Here is a 27,364-nt window from a genome sequence, read left to right as displayed (position 1 = left end):
GATTGATTGAATCTGCATCATTTTTTTGAATTTGAAAAAGAAATTTCAAGTTATTAACCTCAATTCTTCAGCTTCCGCAGCACTGTTTGCTGCTCAGTTGGGTGCTGTCAGTTTGTTGGAGTGACGTTTAATCTCTCCAGAACTGCCAGCCACCTCTTTCCAAAACATCGCGAGCAATGTTTGTATTTGTGTTGGTCCACCGCTGACTGGAACTGTGCAGGCGGAAGAGTAATACCGAAGCAAAAGGGGACCATTCGACTCGGTTTGATTTGAACCTCCTCGTCACATAAACAGTGGACGTGAAAGCGTGCAGAAGGTAAACTGGTGTACTACGGTGTTTGTAATTCGCGTTCCGAAGTTCGGTTCTTTCTTCCCGTCGTCATCGTTCCCGCACGGGTTTGTCCGCGGCAGTGTTCCAACTGGATTGCAGTTCTCGTTGTTCGTGAGGGAATCTTTCCCCCCGGTTACCTGTTTCGTGGAGTGTGTTCCGAAGTAGATGACATTTTCTAGCCTTCCAGTTGATGTGGTGTGATTATGGACGGGAAATTGGAAAATAGGACAAAATATCCGTAGCTCGCGTTCCTTGTGTCTCCTGGCCAATCACAGTAGTGCATTGGTGACGAACCGAGTGGGTGGAAGTTATAATACAGGTGCATACAGGTAAAGAACCTCTTTCATCAAGTCTCGTTCGGGTTTAGGTTTCTTGTTCTCACCGTTGTTGGGTTTGTTGCGGGGGAATTTGAGGAAGTGGTGGCCACTGGTGGGTTGGTAATCTGAGGTGAGGTGGGCCTCGTTTGTTTGTGTGCGTGTGTATGGGGGTTTGTGGGCTAGAGCGGGAGCCAAAAGGGTGGCCCCAGAAGAAGAGATTGTATTTGATTCTGTTTTGTGATGATGTGGTATAAGCAGCTTTTTTTTTGTTTTACAACATCAATCTGAAAAATGCTTTCAATTCAATTATCGCTCCAATGAAACCACTTGATGGATGATCATGATGATTGCGATGATGCTGGTGTGGGATACACAAGTGGATTAGCCGTCTCTGAACTTTGCATCTTTTGAAAACCAATTCCAGCCGAAATTATCGTGCTTGTGCAAAGTGAAATCTAATTCCGGTTTTCCGGGGATCTTCGCTGCTACGTGTACACATCGCGAAGAAAGAGCTCAAAGAAGGCGATCAAAGTGGACACGCGGAGAAACGCGAGAAAGAGTTATTTTGGAAATACAACGTGGAATAGGAATATTTGTTGACTTTCGTTACGATGCAGTGATCATTGTCAATTTACCGGAACGGAAAACTTTTTCAATTAGAACCAAAAACATCTTTTCCGTAAAACCTTAATCCACAGGACTAAACCTAGAAGTTTCAATTCAAATAAATTCAACACTTTGGACCACGTCACGCTTGACCAGATTATCACCTTTGATGATGCTACCCGGCTAGACTAGTTTGCGACGATTTTTTCTTTGGTCGATCAGCATTGTTAGTGTCAATCACTGCTGCAACGATTTTGCGCTGCCAAATTCCACGTTATCAGTTTCGGTAAGTGACAGTTTTGTCTTCTTTCGCCTTTTCCTTGTAGGTGTATTTTTAGGTGCTCCACTAGTTTGATGAGCAGATAATGGTCCCTTATTATGGACGCCTTTGATGGACATTGATAATGGACCGGTCATTTGGATGAGAGTCAGTCACGTCAGTTTGAAGTTTTGTTTTTATAATAGGTTTGAAATCGAAATTCCGAATACTGAAACTGAATTATGAAACTTTCATTTTTTTATCCGAGTTTTTTTTTATTGAGTGTTCTGAAAACTTCTCAATGTTGATTATTATTTGTTTGTTTTGTAAATTTTAGAAAGATTTCAAAGATCTTAGTTGTTATAAAATCGACAGAAAATTGTCCCATTTAAATTGATTTTGTATGGGAGCCCCCCTTTCATAAAAAGTGAGATTCTCGAAACTATTATTCAAACCATTTTAGACCCGAAAAACCCTCGGATACCAAATTTCACTTCATTCCCACCGTTCGTTTATACGTGATGGTGTTACAAAGAAAACGTCTCCATTTTTAGAAATGACATGGGTACAAATATTTGCGTTTTGAAAACATCACAGTAAACCGGATGGAACGGTCCAGTGTCTAAGGCCAATTTTCGAATACGACTCGGCACTATAGTCATCATCGTTATGAGTGAGGAAGATGAACGGATACTCTGGTGCGGGAATATTTCCGAACAAGTTACGGAAGAAATTCTACTGGAACTATTCGTACAGGTATTTAACATTCTACAAATTAAAGTTTGTTTTTAAAGATTGTTCATGACAATCTTTCGTGCAAAACGTTAAAAGGAGATTTTCTTAATCGTTGCCAATTGTTTTGAAGAGTAAAAAGTCGTGAGGAGAAAGGTTAAACATATCCTCCAGGTGTTGTACATAGAATATTTACAAACACCTAGTTAATGTACTTTTTCCTCAGGCCGGTCCAGTAGAAATGATTGCAATTCCCCGGGATAGTCAAAACAACAACCGCCAACGGTCTTACGCGTTCATTACATTCGTCCACAGAAGTTCGGTTGAATATGCCATTAATATCTACGAAGGGACGAAACTTTTTCACCGTTCTCTAACATTGCGCAAGAAATGCAAAAGTGGAACAAAGGTGCACAACCAGAGCACAATGTCAAATATCAACAGTAGAGCTCCACGACAACACCAAAATCCGTTTAATCCCGACCAGAATCAGGAGAGTCGATCCGAAAGATATGGGCAGACTATGTTTAATCAATTCGTTTCAAGTTTACATGGAATGGTAACATCGCAACAGGGTCAACTGCAGAACAAAGTCAATCGATTACAGCAACAGCGGTTTAAGCCCTATTCCAGGAACAACGACAGGGACAATATGTCCTCGATAGATCGAAAGCAACCGAATCAAGGAGGTGATGAGGGAAACAAACAACGAAGATACAACTACCGTGCCCGAAGATAGATGACGGACACTATTGAAAAAATGTACAGTAAAAATTTGTTTTGTTATATAAACAGAAGTCTTGACTCGAGGCGTCACAAATTTTTTCAAAATTTCATTCAATTTGTTGAAGGAAAACCTTTAATTGATATTTAAAATACAAAAAACTTACATACTAAAACATGGGTTAAGAATCTTACGAATTTAATCCCATTTACGCAATAACATCGGTACACAGGCCAAACAATGGTCAAACAAGTTATATTTGCCAGTGTTTTTGTTACTTGTTTCCAGAGATGTTAAAATCGCAAGTCTACATACTCGCACTTCGCACTTTGCCCTTCTTTGCAGAACGATTTTATTTGGTAAAACTCAAACTGCAATGATGCTATCGAAAGTTCAACTCGGAAAGCATCAGGAAGCATCAGGGCAAACTCGGCAGGAGTAAACAGCAATCGGGGGAAACATAAGCGAAGCGAACGTACAGTTCTGCGAATTCAAAAGTCAAATCGTTTTCGTTCGGCAGCTGAGCACTGAGCACCAGCGTTGCCAGATTGATAACCGCTCAAGTCCGTAGATCTTACGAAAAACGAAAATCGTACTGATTTCGGCAAAATAAAACTTGATGACCTTTTTTTTTTTGGTTGTCAGGTAGACTTTTCATTTATCCGCAGAATCGCTTGAATTTTATCGATTATCCGTAGAAAATCCGTAGGAAATGCTGAAAATCCGTAGATTTCGAGTATCGATCCGTAGCTCCGTAGAAATGCTGAAAATCCGTAGAACTACGGAGAACTCCGTAGATCTGGCAAGGCTGCTGAGCACATCAATCGGACAACGCATGGGGGCGTAGCTAAAAGTAATAGATACAAGGGAACGGGAAACGAACGGGTGAAGGGTGCGAGGCAATGTTCACTCAGTCCGTCGGGCAACGATCGCTCGTGTGCATTCGTGTACGGTAAGCTTCGTTCTGTTGTTTCGTTGGTGTGATTTTATTCCTGCGACTTGCGAGGCATGGAAAACATCAATACAGAACTGTTCTCTTCGTTTTGTGTGCAATCACGTAATGATTGAAACGAAGATAAAATCAATCTGAACACAACAAGTTAAACTCGGAAGAAATCAGCCGAATGATTTTTTCCGAAGGGAGTTTACGCACCGCTGCTTGTTTCTAGTACGATTGTAGTGAAGCACTGTATGTCAAAAATTTTGATGGATTCAACTTTTGTCCGTGACCTTCTTCTTCCTTCACCAGCATTCGGAACTTCTTAGCACCCAACGGCTTCGTAAGGGTGTCGGCTAGCATCTGTTCCGATGGACAATAGACCAAGACAACTTCTCCTCGATCTACCGTATCCTTGACGAGCTGCCTCGTGTCTATATGCTTCGACCGTTTGCTCGTCCGTTACGCTCGTACAAAAGATAGGCAACTTTGGTTCTCCTCGAAGATCGTTGTTGCTTTCGAGACATCTTCGCCGAAGTCTGCCATCAAACGTCGAAGCCACAGGAGTTCCTGGCACGTTTCGCTTAGCGCCATATACTCGGCTTCCATAGATGACAAGCTCACACAGGATTGGCGGCGGCTTGCCCAGGCGATAGGACCACTTCCATAAAAGAACAGGAAACCAGTAGTGGATCTTCGACTTGCATGGTCTCCCGCCCAATCTGAGTCCGAATTGCCGATGAGCCCCCATTCTTTACCAGACTCGAATCTCAACCGTAGTTCCATCGTGCCTTTCAAATAACGAACTACGCGCTTTGCGGCTGTCCAGTCCATTTCAGTCGGTGCACTAACCTTCCGGCCCAAAAGAGAAACACTGGCCGCAACATCTGGCCTAGCGTTTACTGCAACGTACAATAGGGCACCGATAAGACTTCTGTAGCGATACGTATCCACAAAGAACGGGCTTGGGTGATCTGAGGCTACGTATCCAGGATCCATTATGGAATTCGATGGCTTGCAGTCTTCTAGACCGAACTGCTTGATCATGGTCTTGATACAGCCCGTCAATTGCAGACTGTAGTAACCGTTCTCTCGATGAAATTCGTGCCCCAGAAAATGCTTCACCGTACCGAGATTTGTCACTTCAAATTCTTTTCGCATCGAATCGAACACTTCGTTGATCAATTCTTCCTTTGTGCAGCCAATCAACATATCATCAACGTATATCAACAACATGATGACACCCCAATCGTTTCTTCGAATGTATAGGCACATATCCGATTGGCACTGGTTGAATCCAATAGCAACTAGAACCTTGTGGAGCGCTTGGTTCCAGCAGCGCGCTGACTGTTTTAAACCATTGATGGACTTGCGGAGTTTGCAGACCAGCTTCTCTTTCCCGGGGTTGGCGTATCCGGGAGACTGCCGCATGAATATCTCCTCTTCGACTGTGCCGTGTAGATAGGCGGTCTTCCCATCGAAGTGTTTGATCAGCATACCACGTTTACCCGCTACGGCTAGAAATGCTCGAAATGTTTCCAGTCTCGTAACTAGTGCAAATACGTCCATGTAGTCCACTCCGTAGCGCTGGCTGTAGGCCTGGGCTATAAGTCTGGCTTTGTGTTTAACGATGTCACCGGCCTCGTTCCGTTTTAACTTAAACACCCAGCGCTACCCAACAGTCTTCTTGCCTTCCGGTAGCTGAACCAAATCCCATGTTTTGTTCAATGCATGAGATTCCAGCTCCGAATCCATCGCTGCTTTCCATTCAGGGCACTGCAGCGCGATAATCCGAAGGTTCTTCAATTTCGTCCCTAGCAACACCAACGACGAAGTCGCCATAACGAGCTGGTAAAACTCTGCGGGTTGCTCTGACTGGACGCTGCGGTGTCTGCTCGTCCTGAATCTGTTCTTTGTCGGACCCCGATACTGCAACGGACCAACCTTCAAATACAGACGAAGAACTAGCACACATCACGAACACAATCCGCTTCATCAGGAACCTCCTACTCTGCGGGCACCGGGACCGGGAGTTCCACCAACGATTCATCTCCTGCTTCGGGCTTATCTATCTTCGCCGACTGCTCCGGCACTGATCGGATGTTTTACAACAGGCATGTCAAGCCTGTTCTCATACAATAATATGCATAAATTTCTTACAGGTTTCATCTCAAATTGTATGATCATTTTAAAAGTTTCTCCTTTCAAAGATTTTAAGCAAGGTTTATGTTGTGTTCGTTGGGATCGTGTTTTACCTGTATTTAACTTGTTAATAATTTTAGGTAGGTTTATATCAACAGAGAAGGCGGCATGACTTGGTCTTTGTCTATCTCTCGACAACTGGATGATTCTTTTAGCTTTAGTTCGCATATTTTACATTTCTAACAAACACATATTACTCCACATGATTTCAATTCATTCATTCAGTGAATTTCACATTAGAATTTCAAATTTATTTTAGACTTTAGCAATCACTGTTATTTATATGGTTTTTTGTACATGTTATAGTAAATTCATTTATCAACAAATCTATTTTTTTTTAATCTTAATTGCCTTTTAACTTTTCAGAACAAGCAAATACAATAAAAGGAAAAATATCGTCGTGCACATTTTATTTTTCTTTTTATTCCTAGCTGATTCAACGATACACCAAATAACTTATATTATGTATTTGTATTAGATTATCCTACAATATACCATTATATTGTACTGTATTATGCTATCTCGGTTAGTCAACAATATGGTTATAGCTGCTCGAGACTTTTTCCCTTTCAACCCTGGATACCGTAAGTGACTCATTCAAAATCATTCATCGAAATATATGCAGCTGTAAATACATAATTTTTCTGGATTTTATATTGTTTTATTACATGAATTATATTTTATGAGCATACATTATTCTTTGATATATTTTATAATATTTCTTTTTAATATATTATTTGACATTAGCTTAATCATATTATAGTATATGTTTATGTTATATTATATTATATCATACTACATTTTATTATATTATATTATTATATTATACTATTATTTTATATTATTATATTCCATTTTTATACCTATTAGATTTCATCTACATCAAATGAATGGGTGGGAGCATCAGGGTACCCTTCTTTTGCAAAAGGAGCGGGTAGCAGTATGTGCTTGTTACCTGTTTCAAATACTGGACGTTTTTCAATTTATGTCAAGGGAATTTGGCATGGTTGAGAAAAAGAAAGTATTTGATTACTTTTTGTAAAATAAGGACGCACTCTTTTTTCGGAAGCCTTGGAGGCGGGATTATAATTTGTATGCTATTTTGGTTAGTCAACAATGCGGTTATAGCTTCTTGAGACTTTTTCCCCTTATATTCCTGGATACCGTAAGTGCCTCTGCTTACGATTCTACTCCCTTGGAAGTCTCTTTGAGTGGCTATGATTGTTTTGCGTGGTAACCAAGATGGTCGCACGGGTTATTTTCTTGGCCATGACCGCGGCGCTGCCGCAAACCCAAGGTGGATACATACATACATACATACATCTATCTTCGCCGACTGCTCCGAACCGTCTCCAAGCTCAATAAACCTGGCGTCCGACTTACTGTTAACTTGTTCGTAGACCGATCCACCTCAATCGATTTCTCGTGTGTAGAGTTCTATCTTTCATAAAGCGTGCATTGTTTGTAGGAATAACATACCTAGGTATTTTTTTTTTTTTTTGTAAATTCTTTATTTGAAACGGCTCATACCTCTAGGCTTTAAGGAGCCAAATTCGTTTTGCATTTTTACAATTGGTATGCTTAGCTTAACACTTGTTTAGAAGACAAAGAAGGATAGAAAGGGAAATATGAAAATAAAAAGAATTACAGCTGAAGATCAATAGCTTTTAGGAAAAGATATATTTCGAACATGTAGTCCAAATCCCTCACAGCTAACACATCCCTCACTGGAACGTCAGGTGGTTTTCCTCGGGCCCGAAGGGAATCTATGAAATTCGCTCTGGCGACAAGGTGGTCCTCACACGACCAAACAATATGCTCGATGTCTTGGTATCCTAGGCCGCAATCGCATAAATTGCTGCCAGCAATATTTATACGATAGAGTACCGCATTCAAGGAATAATGATTGGACATGAGACGGGAAAATAAACGAATAAAATCCCGACTTAGGTTCAATTTATCAAACCAGGGTTTAAGGCCTACCTTTGGGATAATCGAGTGAAGCCACCGACCCAACTCATCCTCGTACCATCTGCGCTGCCAGTTGACAAGAAAGTTTCTCCGAGCCAAGAAGTAGAATTCGTTGAATACGATTTCACGCTGGTAACCTAGGTATTTGACATACCTTGGACGTACAGTAATAAGAGAGAGACTGACAGCACGGAAGAAGTACGAGAACGTCACGGAAAGTCGAAGGGTGTATCATTTCAACGGTGTGAAAAATCTATATATATAAAAATGAATGTTTGTCTGTCTGTCTGTTCCCTATAGACTCGGAAACTACTGAACCGATCATCGTCAAAATTGGCATCTGAGGGTTTTTGAGGCCGGGGATGGTTTCTGTAATAGTCAAAACTCCATCCGACTTATGGGAGGGGGGGCTTCCATACAAAATTTGTAGTTTTTCGGAACAAATTAAAGTCATGACATCCATTTTCTCGAAATTTTTTCTTCCTTTGGGCGGTTTGTTTTTCGTCTCCAAGGTCGAGGCGTCGAGCCAGCGTCGCAAAAGGATAGTAACCATGGCATAGCATACTGATCAGTGGGAATATTTTGGCGCGTATTTCTCAACCAAGAATGCAAGGGGTGACGATATGAAACCTTGATGTGATTTTTTTTCTACTTGATTCCTAGCTCATTTGTACAGCACATGGTTATAAATGACGCTTAGATCAGACCCAGATTGACATTTTGTCGATCGAATAAAACATATACTTTTTTTTGCCAAAATCTGAAATTGAAAAGTCATGTCATCCATTTTTAGAGATTTTCTTTAATTTGAGGGGTTTTTTTTTCGTCGCAAGTGGATAGTAACTAAAGCATACTGTTCATTGATCGCTGGAAACATTTAACAATCAGGCGCCTGTTTCTCAACCAAGTACCTATGTTTCTTATGCACGTGGGGGCGATATGCAACCTAGATGTGTTTTTTTCTTGCTTAATTGCACGTGATAATAAATGACGCCTAGATGTGACACGGATTGGTATTTTATCAATCGAATCATAACCAATTAAAAGATTCGCAAAAATACTTCCATATTTAGTTCGTGTTAATGTAGGTAGCATTCGACATTTTTTATTTAAGGAACATTAGAACATGTTCAAACGTTCAACTTTTTCTGTTAAAAAAAATTAAAAATTACGTTTTCTTCTATAAATTGTTACTTCGGCCCAAAAAACACAACTGAAACGAATTTAGAAATGAAACTGGGAGCTTTTTATTTTAAATATATCTGAACAAACCATCCTACTTTTTTATTACATACCAATTCAAGTAGGTACTTAACATGAAAAGTGTTTTTGTGTTACATGGCTGCATAAAAGAGTCTTTTGATCCGCTTCGTTTTTTAAAAGCGAGACTTTAGAACTGATATTTAACTGTACGCAAAATTTTTATGAGAAATTTTCAGTATACCCTTAAAGTGTTAAAAACAATATTCCCTCCTGTCAACTTACATGGTGGGGCAAGGGCAAACGTCGAGCTTTCACGAAATTCATCTTCAAAATGATTCAATATGTTGGGAAGACCAGAAGGAGTATTCTTAAATGTCTTTGTAAATGACCTTTTTTTAAACTTACTTCTAAAAACTAAGACTATCCTAAATTAAAACTAATTATAGAGAGAACGAATCTCTGCGATGGAAGACTGCATCGATTTGCCTCTGAAGTTGGAGATGATTTTGTTGGCCATCTCTTCGATCGATTCAATGCCCGCAATCCGATGAAGATCTTCGGTGCTGTGCCAAGGTGGAAGCCGCAAAATCATTTTCAGAACCTTGTTCTGAATCCTCTGGATGGCCTTCTTCCTCGTCGCGCAGCAGCTAGACCAAATCGGAACTGCATACATTATCGCTGGTCGGAATACCTGTTTGTAGATTAACATCTTATTTCGTAGACACAACCTGGATTTCCTGTTGATGAGAGAATAAAGAGATTTAGTATATTTATTACACTTAGATTGAATATCTTCAATGTGATTTTTAAAAGTAAGATTCCGATCAAGTGTAAGTCCCAGGTACTTCACGTGATCAGACCATTCTAATGAAACCCCATTAAAAGTTATGGAATGATTTTCATTAGGTTTTAAAAATTGAGCTCTTGGCTTATGGGGAAATAAAATAAGTTGAGTTTTGGAAGCGTTAGGAGAAATTTTCCACATTTTCAAGTAATTCAAAAAGGAATTTAAATTTTGTTGCAATCTACTGCGTACCACCCGTAAATTTCGACCTTTGGCTGAAAGCAAAGTATCATCAGCAAATAATCTTCTACCTTTTCCTTCTGGTACATCAGGAAGATCAGAAGTAAAAATATTGTATAAGATTGGCCCAAGTATACTACCCTGAGGGACACCAGCTCTAATGGGTGTCCTTTCAGAGCATGAATTTTGATAGCTTACTTGCAAAGTTCGGCTAGTCAAATAATTTTGAATAATTTTGGTGAGATATACAGGAAAATCAAATCGAGCTAATTTAGCTACTAAACCTTTGTGCCAAACACTGTCAAAAGCTTTTTCAATATCAAGAAGAGCAACACCAGTTGAATAACCCTCAGATTTGCTAGCGTTAATCATATTAGTTACACTCAAAAGTTGATGTGTAGTAGAATGTCCATGACGAAAACCAAATTGTTCATCAGGGAAAATAGAATTCTGATTAATGTGAATCATCATTCTATTCAAAATAACTCTCTCAAATAACTTACTTAAAGAAGGAAGCAAACTAATTGGTCGATAACTTGAAGGCTCTGAAGCACTTTTTCCAGGTTTTAAAATTGGAGTTACTTTGGCATTTTTCCATTTATTGGGAAAATAAGCCAAGTGAAAACATTTATTGAAGATTTTAACTAAAAAATTTAAAGTGCTTTCAGGCAACTTTTTAATAAGAATATAGAAAATCCCATCTTCCCCTGGGGCTTTCATATTTTTAAATTTTTTGCAAATCAATTTAAGTTCATCAATATTTGTCTCATGAGAATTTTCAAATACATTTTGTTTAGAAATAATATCATCAAATTCAAGGGAAATTTTAGCATCAATTGGACTTGCAACGTTTAAATTAAAATCATGAGCAGACTCAAATTGTTGGGCTAATTTTTGAGCTTTTTCTGCATTCGTTAAAAGAAGTTTATCCCCGTCTTTCAAAGTAGGAATTGGCTTCTGGGGCTTTTTCAGAATTTTAGTTAATTTCCAAAAAGGCTTTGAGTAGGGTTTTATGTCCTCTACTGCTTTGGCAAAGTTTTCATTACGAATGAAATTTAAACGACGTTTGATCTCTTTTTGAAGGTCGCAATAAATAAATTTCAAATAAGGATCCCTAGTACGTTGATATTGGCGTCGACGAATGTTTTTCAGTCGTATCAAAAACTGAAGATCATCATCAATTAAAGGTTGATTAAATTTATGTTTAACTTTAGGTATTGAAGCGGCTTTAGCATTGACTATTGAAGTTGTCAAATTTTCTACAGCCAAATCAATATCTTCTATTGAATTCAATGGAACGTTTACATCTAAATAACGTTCAATAAAATTCATATATCGCTCCCAGTTAGCCTTTTGAAAATTAAAAGTTGATTTTAAAGGGTTTTCAATGGGACTTTGGGATAAAGAAAATGTTACTGGAAGGTGGTCTGAATCGAGGTCCGCATGAGTAACTAATTGACTACAATGCTCGCCTAAATCCGTTAGAACCAAATCAATTGTGGAAGGATTTCTAATCGAAGAAAAACAAGTATGCCCATTAGGATATTCAACAGTATAATAACCTGCAGAGCAGTCGTTAAATAAAATATTCCCATTTGAATTTGATGAAATATTATTCCAAGATCGGTGTTTTGCATTAAAGTCACCAATAATAAAAAATTTAGATTTATTTCTGGTGAGTTTTTGTAAATCTCCCTTCAAAAAATTTTTCTGTTCACCGCTGCATTGAAGAGGCAAATATGCGGCAACAATTATAATTTTCCCCATAGAAGTTTCTAATTCAATTCCAATTGTTTCTAAGACTTTCGTATTGAAAGAAGGAAGAAGTCTAAATTTGAGACGACTATTGATGACAATAGCTACACCCCCACCTTGTCGATCAAGTCGATCATTTCGCAAAATTTTAAAGAAAGCGTTGCTTTTCAAGTTATTGTCTGGCTTTAAAAAAGTTTCAGTGATGGCAGCAATATGTATGTTTTGAGTTTTCAAAAATAAAAAGAATTCATCTTGGTTAGCCAGCAAAGATCTAGCGTTCCAATTCATAATATTTAAACATCTATTTGGATCCATGAGGGAATCGCAAAGTCATAATAATTTTGTTAGCATAATTAAAAGAAGTTTGGAAAGCTTCAAACATTGAATTTGCTTTCAACATAAGTTGCATCATTTCCATTAAATTTTGATGCAAAAATTTTAATTTTTCCTCAGTAATCTCACCCAAATCAACAAAATTGTTAGGATCAGAAAAGGAAGGAGAAGAAAAAGTATTTGAATTTCGGGGATTTTCCCAAGCCTTCGCATGAACGTTGAGACTTGGTTTTTTCCCATTTTTATTAGTTAAACCTGAAGAAGGCAACCCATTTTCAACCACCTCTGAGAACGATAAACAACGAGTCTGTGGCGCAGAATCAGCCCAGGTAACACTAAAATCACTTCGGGTATTACCCAGCCGTGATTCCAATGTAGGCCGAGGCTGACCGCGAACAGGCAGGTTGTTCGCCGGCCCGACGTGTGAAGACGAAAAAGAGGAAGGAGGAGAAGAAATTTTTCTGGAAACTTTGGGATTTTTCCTAGAAGCAATAATTTTTGCCCTGATGGGACAGTCTAGCGAATTCGAGGAATGATTACCTGCGCAATTTGCACACTTAAAAAATTCTGTTTTTGGCTTATCACCACCAAAAAGGCATTTAGATTTTTCATGATCGAATGAGCCGCAAAACATGCATCTGGCATTCATTCTACAATTTTTAGTGCCATGACAAAAAGCTTGACAACGACGACATTGCGTAATATTTTGAAGAAAATTGGTAGAAGATTTACGAAAAGGTTCGAATTTGACTCGACAATGAAACATAAGACGAGCCTTTTCAAGAATTTGCAAATTATTAACCTGATCCTTTTTAAAATGGATCAAATAAAGTTCAGGAGCAAAACCAACATTACTGGTATTATTCGTGTTGGTTCTTTTCCTCATTTGAATTACTTGAATTGGAGAAAAACCTAACAAAGAATTTAATTCAGCTGTGATCTCATCCGGTGTCTGATCGCCAGTGAGACCACGAAGTACAACTTTAAATGGACGATCACTTCTAGTGTCGTACGTAAAAAATTGGTGTTTTTTATTATTCAAATAATTTAAAACCTTTTGAAAATCATTAAAAGATTCCGCCAATATACGAGCAGTTCCCCTTCGACCGATCTGAAAAGAAATCTTCACATCCTTGACGAAAGTGACGATTTCTTTTCGAAAGGCATTGAAGTCAGGAATCGTGACCGTTATTGGTGGAATCTTTTCGTTTTTAAGAGTATAAGAAGAAGAAGAAGGTTTCTTAGTACTCTTATCAGAATTAAATATGAATATTTCCTCATCACCGATGTTATGAAGGACATCGAATGAATTGGAAATTTCAACTTTTTTGGCAGATGGCCCTGGATTAGGTTCAGCAATCCGTTTTCTTCCGGCCCTTGAGCCGGCCGAAGACTTCCCCATGCTGGAAAGAAAAGAGAAAAATATGAATAAAAGAAAATGAAAATAATTTTAGCACTGAAAAGTGCTGATGGAAAAACAGGTAAGAAAAAATAAATAATGTAAAAATGTTCCTGCAGGTACACAGCAACGATACGATGCTCCGGCGTACGTGTTGACGGCTCAACGGTACAGATGGAAGTGATGTAAATGACCTTTGTCATTCCCTTTGAACGGCATTCGTTAAAAGTGGAGTAAAAACATAAATTTATACTGCAGATATACTGCAGATATATCAGTGAAACTTGATAGACCAAAAAACATGAATACGTTTCAAATCCATTTTAAAGCCATTACTCTGACGCATCTGTAAATAAGCTTTGCATTGACACTTGCCCAAATATACGGGACAAATGTTAACTTAAAAGTTTGTTTTTGCCAGCATTTTTGAATATTTGACTTTCTGCAACTGATATTTTTTTGAATATTTATATTTTTTGCCGTATTAAATTTATAAAAAAAAAATGCACTGTATTTAATACATAACTAATTTAAAATATTTTCCGTTACCATGATAAGTGCTGATTTGGAAAACTTCAAGCTATAATGTCTCATGTCCACGAGTTTGGAGTATGGCAAAACATTTTTTTTAACTTAATTTTGGCGCGAAAAGGATAGATATTCAAACTGCTTCGTAGGCGAGGATGGTGAAAAAAACTGTTTGAAAATGGTTATTACAAATCCTTTCCATCGTTTTTTTTCAAATTTCTATAGCTTAGTTTTTCAACTCCAAAAAATACCCCAAATGCTCTCTAAAATGTAAATTTGAATAAATTTTTACAAATTACACTTATTTTCGGAAGGTGTAGCAAAGCACAACGGGTCAGCTAGTATTAACCCATTCGAGACCGATTGCACACCGTGTGTGCAATGGAATTTTTGTGCCTTTGTCAGAACAATCTTTCATTGTAAGTTTACTATTGCTCGGAAAAATAATATTCTTATACCAATGGATTCCTCAAATGTGAGGCAAAATGTATTGGGAAATGGTTTTGACGAAAATCAAACGACATGAAAGTTATCTAACAGTAAAGTACTATGAGTTCGAATGTCGTGAAAAGGCCTCCGTCTCGAATGGGTTAAATAAAGTGTGTAGGACCGACACTACAATTGGCGACGAGCGGGAGAACGAACCAGGAGTAGTTAAGGTACGTTTCCCTTATAATTTTGAGCTGGTTGTCCAAAGAATTTGGTTGTTCTTGGAAGAATTTGTTCTCGGAAAAACGAAAGCGAAAATGGCTGCCGAAACGATGTGAATGTTCTGTAGCTAGAGAAGGGAGTAAGATGATGAAGAGAAAGAGAAATTATTAGAGGATTGAGCGATGGTTGTGTTCATGTTGACAATGTTTTGTTTATCATATTGTTGTGTTTTGAGTTCAATTGGCCTGAGGGGGGCGATGCCTCAGATCGCCGGGCTGTATCAAGAGGGTTACTATCGCAGGCGGTTGCTCAGTGGGTGGATATGCCGAAAACTCGTAACATTTTTCCAGGTTGGTTGGAAGAGTGTTATGATATGCAGGATTCGCGGAGAAATGTATTGCAATGATTTACATAATATATAGCATCAAACCGTGAAGCATTGCTCGGACTAGGAAAGGTTTTGTTTACTAGTAAAATTTGTGGTTGTTCGTTGGTTTGTTGTTGTTTTTGTCTACGCTAGAGAACGCATCTGGTTTCTTCTGAACCTTCTGGTAGATCGTCGATGTTTTGTTATTTTCTCCAATTGAAAAGCTGTTTGGGAGACTAAATTTTGATTTTCTTCCTATATTTTTTTTACTGGAACTACAGAGGGGCGCGTTTTAAATCTGATTAATTCTGAACCTTATTTTCGTTTGTGTAACTTGCCCAAGATGTAACAAAATTTGTATTATTGATGTTTACTTGGTTGATATAACAGGAATGAGAGTCAATTAACGTATTTTTAGTTTTTTCTTAATTTTTAACAAAATGGAGTGATTACTCGAGCTAAGTGATACGGAACGTTTAGTTTTGGAGATTTTATGTGAAACGGAACTATAGACAATATTCTGGGTTTGTGAGATGGGCGACGGGTCTTGCGAAGCTGTGAGATATCGTAAAAAAAAGCAAAATCATAAATAAAATTATTCAAAAGAGCCCGATGATTCAATATTCGTTATTTTTGGAATGAAAGCATAAAATCAGTTGAGTGGGTTAAAAAGGAGGGAAATCTCAAATAAATGATTTTAAAATGTTTAAGAAAGAATTTTCACGTTGCTGATAGTAAATCGATTTCTTTAAGAGTGGTTGGCATGATCGATTTGTATTTGGTATTGTGTTAGCAATCTGATTATAGCAACACAGAGTGCATTTATCCCAATCGCAGCAACTCAGAAACTCATGTCAAACAATATATAAGGAATAAAGATTGTAATAAAGTGTTTTTTACCTGCTTTGGTAAGTTCTTTTGTTTCCATGTTGTTAGAAGAGCTTGCTATCTCCATATGTGAGTGCAGTTGTTCCACCATTGTTTGTTTTCGATGCAAAAAAAGAGATTTATTGTCATTATTTCTTTCATAACTCTTCAAGTTGTTAATGGCCCACTTTGGTGTGTTCAGATGAAAGTTGCATCATGAATCGAGCTACACAATGGTATTTTTTGCAAAATATTCGGTGGTGCAGACGGTACTTTTAGACGTCATTTAAAGTTTATTTACAACTTTTCATGTCGAAGGTCATTATTTAATTTTTTTCAACTATTCTATTTGGAAAGCTGATAAAATTTCAATGCATTTTGATGTGCTATTTTATAATTTCCGTTGAGAAACAACAGAGTTATGTAGCTTTGAAAAATGGTTAATTTTTATTTACAAAAAAAATCTAACCGAAGCTAACTCAAAAAATAAAAATGTTAGAAATCTGAAAAAATACATGTGTTTTTAAGTCGCAAAAATGAACCAAATTTTCAATTTTGGGGAAAATCTGAAGACCCCCCGGCGCAAATTGTCAGATAATAAAAAAAATCCCTATATCCTCCCCAATAGCTGCAGTGTAGAATTGTGGTCCCGGAAGAGTACTGGAATCCTCTTTTACATAAGTTTCATCGTCCATGAGAATGCACGCATCTGGCTTCTGCCTAATCCGATGATACAGCTTCCGGGCTCTGGTTTTGGCTTGTGATTTTTGTTCAGCCGTTTGTTTGGACACTTTCTGCTTCTTGTATGTCTTCAGGTTGTTCCGCTTCTTGATCCGCTTTACCATCCCGATCGATGTCCCAGCTTTTTTCGCCAAATCCCTTTATGGACATCGATCGATTCCGGTAGATGAGGTTGATTACCTCACGGTCCAGATTTGGGTCAGATGGTCCTGGTTTTTTGCCTCTTCCTGGCAAATTATCGAACGTATAGTGTTCCCCGAACTTGTGGATGGTGGATTTTACGCTCGCCGGATGAATTCCGAAACGTTTCGCCACTTCATTCATCGAGATGCCCCCGAAATTGAACTTCTTTTTTAATTTGCGACATTTCGGGAGAAACGAATGTTTCAAGCGTAAACAAAGCGCTGGTTCACACCTTGACAGATCAAGATGCTACATACAGGTGAGCACAGTTGTGCGCGTTCACGCGTTAGTAAGTAGAAGGCTCAAATATGTTTATAGTTAATTTTCGATACACTACTTAATCTGGTTTTTGTTGAAAAACACAAGTGGTACTTTTATTATTTCGCACCCTTTTTTCCATTTTTTTGGTCCTCAACGCCTATTTAAACGTCCAAAAAAATTAAACTTATGCTTGATTTCTCTGTTAGACAATTCAAAACAAATTGTAGAAGAAAATTTTGGTGATTTTCAATCATTCATAATTAAACAGGCAAAACACATAGTGGTACTATTCTTATTTCGCTCACTGTATATTCTTGTTCCTCCAAATAAAAAAAGTCTTTTGAGAAACCTTATGAGTTCTTAAAATCCTTAATGGACGCTTCCTGAAAGTCCAGAAAAAATAATTCCTCTATAAAATTTTGAGTGTCAATATGAAACTCCTCCAAATTACTACATCTTTCTTGTTTCTCAACCGATTATTCGTAAATTGAAAATTGGATTGGAAACTTGACGTAATTTGACACATTTTTGCATCCTCAGATTCTGAAAATACTAAGAATTATTGACGAATTTCCAATGGCAGCTGTTTTTCAAATTTTTAAAAAAAATTTAAATTCTCAGATTTTTTAACACCTAAATTCAACTTTGTACTGGATTTTGAGCATATTAACACAAGAACACAATGCAATATCATATCGGTTCAATGTGTCAAATTGACACTCCAAGAAGAACACCAACAGGGCAAAAAATTTGGCATTTGGCATTTTCAACTTCAAATTGATCCTTTAGCTCCAAGGGCTTTATATGTATCAATCATCAGACTTAACACTTTAATTATTTGCACAATGTATGTATGAGGTACTTGCATTTATTTTTCAGATAACACGCTGCAGGAGCTGCTGTCTATGAATCGTGTAGAATCATGAATAGTTTTCTTCATTCATTCGAAGATAGTGAATTCTTTCACTGTTCAAAACCCGAATTTTATAATAGTTGAAAGCTATCGTCATAATTGCACCTACAAGTTTATTTTCTTATTCAGGTCAATTGCGCATTTCCGTCATATCCAAGATTGTAGAAGTACGGGTAATAGCACCACCTATTAATGATAACTTTAAACGATAGAACAAATTCCTAATCGTTGAAAGTTGAAATACTATCAGTATTCCAATTATATGCGTCGTGTGAAAGTGTTCCAAAAGAAAAGCCATTGCAATTTGGAAATATCAAAACACTGTTTGCAGACTGTCTTTAGACTTATCAATTTTATCGTTTTGCTGTAACATTGTATGTACATTGAGTTTGGTGATCCATTAATTGAATAACTTTTCAATGATATTGATGAATAGGATTCTAGTAATTGACTTAAGTGCTTTCCAGATTTCGTTCCTTATCAAGTTGATGTTTGTACAAACCAGATATATTCTGTTTTCGTATTGAATTATGTAGGTATAAGGTTGAATTAAATGTTTTCTAGCTTTAAAATCTACAAACTTAAAAAATACAATCGGGCTTATACATCATACACGAGCTTGCATACAGTAACACGTACATAGAAACGGGAAATGGGAAACTTTTCTTTCATTGATATTTATAGTTGCTTGTACATTAAATACTTTTTGATTGAGGTTAACACGTATTCATTAACTCGTTTTACTATTTGCAGATAACACCCGCATTCACTCTTCTTCACATTCATGACACTTCATGTTACTTTCAACCATAATGAATAATTGCCTATTCAATAGATAACAGCGTTCTCTAGAACCTCATTTTTTCCTATTGACGTTACTACCGCTTTTAATTATATGGTTAAACTTATTCGAAGTCGGATGGTAAAAATTAATAATTTAGCAAGCAGCTTGAACTAATTGTGACAACTCGGAGGCTAAATATGTATGGATGGAATATTGTTGAAATAATTCATATTGATGTGACGATTGAATTTTAAATTTTTTTTTCTGAGATCTTGATATTTTCGTTCTGTATATTAAACATTCCTATGTTTCATATGTGAAATATCTGTGTACAAACGCTGTTAAAAGTTGTTTCAAGTTATTGATCAGAAAAGGGTTAGGCTTAGTAGCGACACGTTATTCAAACATACGGCAAAATTGTGCGAATACATGCCTAATTTATTTAGTCAATTCTTACAATTTTTCTTCCGATGCTTTACAATCCCAATTAAAATCAGTGCTACGGATCCGTTTCTTTTTACAAGACACTTTCCCGAGAAAGCTTGCATTGTATCTCCTTAATTTGAACTAATGATTATTTGTGAGACATTTGTAGACTTGATCTTCTCAAAGTGTCACTCTGAACTGGGTGCTTCCCATTGGAAACAAATTTCCCCTCTTACATCGGCAAATTTAGTAGCGCCAATCATTTACTTTCCCAGCGTTGCATCCAACTAAATGAGACTTGTAAAGAAGTCTCACTTTCACTAAAGCAAACGTCATTTTCTCGGACTGCAACTATAGGATTGGGGGAAAACGGGCCTCGAAAAACTCGGCTTAACCAAACATGAATCTAATTTCGAACGAAATCCATTTACCATCGGACAGTTTTATTACGGTTAAATTTAGCATAACTGAAACCGCGCTTGTTTGTCGGTGGCTCGTCTTGGAAGATTCAACCATCCATTGCTGTGGGTACGATTGGCTCTCGGGAGAAACTTCGTCCAAGCAAGGCCCACCCTCAAACGATATTGGCTGAGAAGTGGCCTTAAACTTATACTTATCGTTCCACTTTGAAAGAGTGGAGCAAAAAAAAGATCACAGAAATCCAAACGCACAAATAACAATGCACAATGATGCACACCCAACGATTCTCACGCGGGTAAAACTTGAACTTCATACTGCATTTTCCGGCATCATTAAGGGGAAATTCGGCGAATGTTCGGCAGAGTTCGCTTCCCAATTCATTTATGAATTTATTTGCTAGAGGAGCGATTTACAATCGTTTGATGTTCTATTTCAATTGTAAATTATGTTAAGGTGTAATCGGTAGTTTTACGTTTCATGTTGAACCTTTTTTCAATAAATTTGAATCCGTGTAATGATAATTGAAATTGAAACCACACTAAAAATAGGGTAATTCTCTTGACTGTAGGTTTTATTCCGCAATGACTGTTCGTACTATGCTTTCTCCTACAACTCTTTGACTGAATGCAGGGGCGGTCCTAGAGTTGGCTCTTGGGGGGGGTGATTTTCCAAAATTTCAAAATTCAGTCAATATGAAGGAATGAATATCTGGTGAACGAACGATCATTTAGAAAGAGCGAAAAGAAGGGGAGGGTGGCGGGGGTTGCCACTTTCAAGTGAGCACAATGTAAGCTGCACATTGCTCCTCCTCCCCCACTTCAATTTTACTGAATAAAATCAGATGTATTTCGAAAAATATGAAATTAGAGAAGAATAATGAAATCTTTTAACTAACTTTTTCAATATTTATAGAACAATCAGCAAATCTATTATATTCACTGCCAAAAAATGTAAATAAAATGAAAATTGTCATAATTTGTATATCTGGTAGTTTAAAATTGTCAGTATCAAAGATCTTTAAAAAATTTCTTGTTATAAATAACATTTTACAAATGAAAATTATAAACACGTTGTTGAGCTTCTGAAAATTAGTGCTAGGCCAAACAAGAAGTATAGTTTTGAGATAAGTTTTAGTTAATTATTACTATAATTTTGGATTGATTAACGGTGATTAAATTTTTCATTGGAGTAAATTACTGAATAGTGATTTGGAAATTTTGTTATATTATTTTCAATGTGGAAACACAATCTTCGTTCAAAATTGTGGTTTTGATTTTTCAAATCCTCAATATAAAAAAACAACACTCCAATTATAAATTTAGTTGAAATAAGATTATCAAAATCAGATACTGAAGAATGAAGCATCTGGAACATAATTTTAATTGGTTTGCTCTTGAATTTCAGTTTATAATACAAAATTTATAATTTGAACTGTACCGAAACAAATGAAATAGTAACAAATAAACTAAAAAGAAAGCGAAAGATCGTTTTTTTTCTTCATGTAGGTACCTATTCATAATTCCAAACTCTTGAAATGATATTGATTTATAATAAAAAAAACATGGAATAAAGCCATTAAGGGTTAATTTAGTGAAGAGTATTTATCAATTGCAATTGAAATTGCCAAACTTTCAGATGTAGAGTATCAAACCTTAAACTAGATTTAGACTTAAAATTCCTAAATTGTTATGTGAATGAGCTGAAAGCAGTTCGGCAATATAATTGGTGTAAATCTTTAAATCCAGCAGTATAAGTCAAAAGTCACAAAAAGTTCTTTCGAATGTTAGCTTGATGGATTTTCTTGTTGCCTCGACTGGTATAGGGAAAGTTTTAATCCAAAATAAAAAACTTATTTTGGAAAATGTATGCGTTCTTAACTCGATTTCTTTTGTCAGATTTTTTGTCAGAAAACTAATTAGTTTAGAGTTAAATCGATCAATGATAACTGATGGAACAACTGACCTACATAAACAACAAATAATTATTTTGAATTTATGAATTATCATTTACTCTTTCAACGATGCAGATTCTAGGGAAGAATGCCACTTAGTGGCAAATTCCCAAAAAAAATACAAATTTTGTTCCTAAAAACAACGATCTGTAGAAAATAAATTTAACATTTTTTTTTTATTCTACAATTTTATCGTTCAGAAGTCACGGGAAATTACTCACATTCTCAGCAGTTAGAACCTTTTTTCTAAATCTTTTTGATACTGTACACTTTTGCTTAAAAGTGCACAAATTTTTTCAATGAATTTTAACATTGTATTTTCAAAAGTTATACCGGAAAACAAAGCAGAAGAAAAAATAGAAATTTGCATTCAGTACCCCTAAATAAGCTTTTATAAATAGTTTATATTCCTTTTTGTCTCTAAAAACTCATAGGGGACTTTGTTCCATAAAGTAACAAATTTGCAACAATTAATGTGTGGAAAAAGGGAAAATCGTATTTTATTTCAATTTTTTTTCTTGATGTACTCATCATTTCCAACTGTTTAAAATGATTTTTAAGGAAAAATAAAAAATCAAGAAATGAAGGGTAAACTTGAATTTAGAAATCTTTAAAAGGTTTTAAAAACTTACACTCTAACTGTTAACATTTTAAATTTTCATATTCAGTTTCTTTTTGGTAGTATCTTCTTGAATCTTTTTACGGTTATTCTTTATAAGAATGCTTGATGTGACAGATATCAAACCAAATTAAATTAAATTGGATCTATTTTTTTCGAAATTTCTTAATATAGGTTAGTTTTAAGTTTCATAATTCATATTTGAATGATGTAAAATCGAGGGAGAGATGAATTTATGCAAGAGAATCTTTACTGTGATTCAAAAACTCAATTGTTATTTTGCAATCTAATTATGAATTCCTTATAAACGCAAGTGAGAATAGTAATGCATTGGAATTTGGAATGTGTTAGACATAACTTTGTAAAAATTTAAAATTGTCAATAAACCAACTGTAAATAAAAGACAAAATACAGAATTGGAAGTTCTAATTTATAAATATTTGAATTTTAGATTCGTCTTAGCTTTTTATTCTTGAAGTTAAGTTTTATTGTAACATTTTGTCCAGATTCCTTCGGTTTTTAAGATATTTTGAATTACAAAGAAAAACCCTAATGAGGAACTTTCCGTTGCCAAATCATTCTTGAAAATGGATTTCATGCGGTATCAACATGTTGTATATTACGATTGAATTTATTTTGTGAAATATTGGTATCAAAGAGAAAGATTAGAAGGTACCCAAGACTGTCAATTAAAGTCACACGTTTCTTAAGTGCCTACTGGAAAACTGATCACTCCAATAATGGAGAAGTTGACTACAATTTAAATTTCTTACTAATAAAGCAATTTAACACTTAAAGCCAAGGGTATTTTTTCACTTCTTAGAATTACTAAGATCTGTAAATCCACTAAACATTATAGTAATTTTTGAAAATTAAAGGGAATTATCAATCTTATGATTCCGTAAATATGTATATAGTTTGAGTAATTTTTTTTGTTTTCTTCTATCTGACCGAAAAAGAAAGAAACTGCATGGTAAAGAATACAACAGAAGTTGATTGGTAGAATTTGGTCCAGAGCATTGCGAGTTACAGCTGTTTGAGTTTGATAAACCGACTTTTCTTCAATCTTGAGCCTGTAAGTGATAAACAAACTTTTTCGTTGATTAAACACCCCCACGGAGTGGAAAATTTTTGAAAATTCAAAGGCACATCTACTAGGGGAAGTTCAAAGTTTTTATAGAAATTCGAGCATTTACGGGTATTTTGTAACGGTTTTTTGCCGCTTGGAGGGGGTGATCACCCCGATCACCCCCCCCATAGGACCGCGCCTGACTGAATGTTATTTTTTCTCACTTTCTGAGCTGGCCGCGGTCTGTCATTTTCAGACTGATTTGGTTCGGTTCTGTTCCGATTTTGTGTGTACTCTCTTGTCGCTCCCCGGAACTATGTAGGGGAGAGTGGGGTATCGTGGACCATGGGGAAACGTGGGCCACTTTTAATATCTCAGATGTGTGTTGAGATAAAAATCTCAAACCAACCGTCATCGTCGTAGCTTTGCGTGAGCATCTATTCCTATATGTTGTTGACTGAAATACGCATCATATGCGTCTTTTATTTATCAAGCTAAAAAAAGTTAGATAAATTTACTTACATAATTAAAAAAACACCCGCTAATTTCATCGATGGGGAACCTAAAGTGCATAACAAAAATATGCTCATACGCTTATGGTCTTAGTTTTGTCATGATCTTTCACGTGGAAAAGGAATTTTTGATGAAACATCAATAAGTCACACAAACGCAATCAATTTGCAAATCATAGCTTATGGGGAATCGTGGGCCACACATCTAGAATCACCTATATTATTATGTTTTTATACACATTCAGAACTTAAAATACGTTTTTCCTATCTGCAAAGTTTTCTTATGCCAAATGAAGTGTTATGAAAAATATTTTGTCCATCCTATATTAGAAATTTTGCCAAAACGTTCGCGAGCCAAGTTTTGGAATCTATGCGATCATACACAGTTCTCTTTTTTATTTCATCATCTGAAATTGCTTTAAAATAACAAAATGAATTAGGAAATCACAGTTTTGGGTCAACTCATAAACTTTGCATGTTATTTGGTCAATTTGGATTTGGTGGCCCACGATTCCCCACCATTTTCCAAAATCCAAAAAATATTGCTTCTTTTCAAACAGTCAAAACTTGAGGAAAATAACTTATTAAAATTTTCACAAAAATATCTTATGATACCTTGAAAATGTACAAAACCATACCAGTTTTTATTTTCATTTTATCTACTATAATAAAGAAGTTATGGAACAACGAAAAAAAGTGGCCCATGATTCCCCACTCTCCCATACATAATTTAGGTTTCGGAGATGGCGCACCGCCTCCATAATGGAGAAAAAAAATAGCAGCGGCTGCTGCAATTCTATTGTGTCAAACCATCCATAAGCGGATCCGGCGCTTGAACTCTTGCAGCCCTGTACTATCTGTCGAATATGACAGGTCGGTTTTGTTTGGCCCCTGTTTTATGGGTGGCTCATAAAAGTATTGACTTTCCCTCCGAATGATTTGTTTGGTTGCTTTTTTGCATTTGGCTATTACCATCAATCTATGGGATTTGCCATTCATGATGGAAATTGAATCAAACTCCCAATGGAGCATTATCGGGAAGTAGATTTGTTGCGTGATTGTTAGTTGAGTGATTTGAAATGAAACCATTGCCAATAATGCACTCACAATAGCTCTCGGGATATTGTTGTTTTAAAACTTAATAATCTGTGACAAATTCAAAAATAATTCGATGTTATTCAAGTTGGCACAACGAAACAAACATTAATTTGATATTTTCTTAATAGTCTGTGCCACTTGACTTTGCTCAACAACTTCGTGTTTGTCTACAAATACTTCGAAAGCTACTTGATCTGACGTATAGCATGAGCAATATTTAGTTTAAAAATAAAAATTTTAATGATTATTCTGAAATATGTTACATTTCACGACATCATTTTCACGACTAAAAGTATTTCGCAATGAAGCAGGTCCAAGTGCATTAGACTGTCCCAAATTTGTATGAGAAATTTCAAACTTGTGCGCTGCAATTTTCATTTTCATTCTGGTTTTTTGCATATTTTGTTTATTTGTTATTATTTGAAAGCACAAACAAGATTATCGTTACAAGAATAATATGATTTTGTTAGCAATCAGCACATCAATGGTTTGGCGTTGTCCAGCCATTTCTGCTTTCCAATGAAACGCCAATCGGTGCCACCCAACCAGGATGTCCAACGATTCCTCCAGCGGCGTCGATTCCTTCGTTTTGAATTGATTTGCTGCCTCATCCGGATTGAATTGACCTAAAGGGAGGAAAAATTTTGTCACAAGTTTTTTTAAACAAGCGATTGTGTGAATTCAATACCTTTGCTAATTACCTTCTGTTTTTGCCATTGGTAAACACCAGCTACCTGCTGGTGAAGATACACTAACTAAACTTATGTAAAATACATGTAGTGTTTGGATGTGTATGTATTTATAGAAGTATCACACAATCAATAATAAACATAAAGTTTAGTTTACTATATTCATAGTTGAATGCCTGAAATCAATTAAACAATTGTAGTTGAATTTATCATATTTACAGCTGAATCAATTATACCATTACAGTTGAATCTATCATATTTATTTGTAGTTAAATGTGAAAGGTCAACCAGAAATGTATATTTGAATATTTTATATTTATAGTTGAATGCCTAAAGTCAACCATAAAAAGTAGTTGAATCTATCAAATTTAAATTGAATCAATTAAACCATTATAGTTAAATCTATTTTATTCATAGTTGATTGTGTAAGGTCAGCAGTTTGTACACGTAATCAGCAGTTTGTACACGCAACTCACTCACTGAACTCACTTAATTTTTATCCAACTGATTTTAACGTAGATGCTACGAAATAATTATTATTTAAACGCGTCCCTATAAGAATTCGTGCTTCATGAACTTTACATACAGTTTACGTGAATTTTTAGTACGTTTAACGCGATTTTATAATGAATGTAACGCGAAATTAATTCAATACCTATCGAGACACCATTTAAGCCGTTTCCTTTTTTTATTCCTATTATTATTATTCGGAAAGTAATTTGAAGAGAAATAATGGTTGAAATTTATTTATATTGTTAATTATGTTTTATTTCAGGAATTTTTAACACTAATACTCACTTGAAACCTTGAAAAAAAATTCCTTTGCGTAACTTTTGCCTATCTGCTGTAGATGCCCGCAGTTTGTTGTTCATGCGGATTTTGTGTTTCTAATAGTTTACCACAAGTTGAATTAAAATGGAATCTGAAAATTTAAATAAAAGGTCAATCGATATTAATCGATTGATTTTTTATCTGAAACTTACGTGTAGTTGCGTTTTGGAATTTCACCACCTTCATGACGATCCTCACCTGAAATGCCGCTCAGCTCAATCGTGAATTAGGTTCCATCAGCACAATTAAATTCGTGACGGCAGGTGATGAATTCACCAAACGATCGCTTCTTTTTTCATTCTAGTTAAAGTACCGAAATTCGTAGACCGACACTCCTTCTCCCACTTTGATACAAGAAAACAAAAATAAAAATCAGTTATCTCTATGGCGACTGCTGATTTTCTCATTAGAGTCAACTAGGACCACACGCTTGAGAAAACTGCTTATAACGGAGTTTAATCTAAAGCTTAGATCTTTTAGAAATGGGACACTTCCATTTGCTAATAGCTCGATTACTTGTAATCGTACATTCAAAATTTTGACAGCAATTTGTAGCCTGTAAAAAGTACTATCCGACCTATTTAAAATTTACGCGTTTTTGAGATATTAACGATGCAAGAGAAAAAGAAAGAAATAATTTTGCACAGTTTCTTTCAAAATC

At 36.1% G+C, this 27,364-nt stretch overlaps 3 protein-coding genes across 5 annotated transcripts in view; 2 read left to right on the top strand and 1 right to left on the bottom strand.

Annotated features, from left to right (window-relative positions):
* Window positions 1-249: 249 nt before the first annotated feature.
* Window positions 250-27,364, top strand: part of LOC129745322 (polypeptide N-acetylgalactosaminyltransferase 5) — a 361,703-nt gene continuing 334,588 nt past the window's right edge. Inside the window, exon 1 of one of the 3 annotated variants that reach the window (XM_055738319.1) lies at window positions 250-660. The gene's annotated coding sequence lies outside the window, so the exon portion shown is untranslated. Of the gene's footprint in view, window positions 661-1,066; window positions 1,541-27,364 lie in introns of those variants that run through there. The other 2 variants (XM_055738318.1, XM_055738323.1) reach the window with 2 other exon arrangements.
* On the top strand, window positions 2,088-3,079 carry LOC129745327 (RNA-binding protein 7-like). Its single transcript, XM_055738328.1, has 2 exons — window positions 2,088-2,269; window positions 2,472-3,079. Exons 1-2 carry the CDS (start codon window positions 2,183-2,185, stop codon window positions 2,982-2,984), a joined length of 600 nt encoding a protein of 199 aa, XP_055594303.1. The 5' UTR covers window positions 2,088-2,182; the 3' UTR covers window positions 2,985-3,079.
* On the bottom strand, window positions 4,369-5,475 carry LOC129741816 (uncharacterized). The gene has a single exon (XM_055733607.1). It carries the CDS (start codon window positions 5,473-5,475, stop codon window positions 4,369-4,371), a length of 1,107 nt encoding a protein of 368 aa, XP_055589582.1.

Source organism: Uranotaenia lowii, chromosome 2 (genome assembly GCF_029784155.1).
Source record: "Uranotaenia lowii strain MFRU-FL chromosome 2, ASM2978415v1, whole genome shotgun sequence".
Taxonomy (NCBI): Eukaryota; Metazoa; Arthropoda; class Insecta; order Diptera; family Culicidae; genus Uranotaenia; species Uranotaenia lowii.
This window is presented reverse-complemented; position numbering and strand designations above follow the sequence as displayed.

Excerpts from the sequence above, each read along its gene's own strand:
- LOC129745327 (XM_055738328.1), top strand. The coding sequence starts at position 2,183 with ATGAGTGAGGAAGATGAACGGATACTCTGGTGCGGGAATATTTCCGAA. Across the intron at positions 2,270-2,471 it reads TACTGGAACTATTCGTACAG|GCCGGTCCAGTAGAAATGAT; the intron begins GTATTTAACATT and ends CTTTTTCCTCAG.
- LOC129741816 (XM_055733607.1), bottom strand. The coding sequence starts at position 5,475 with ATGGACGTATTTGCACTAGTTACGAGACTGGAAACATTTCGAGCATTT.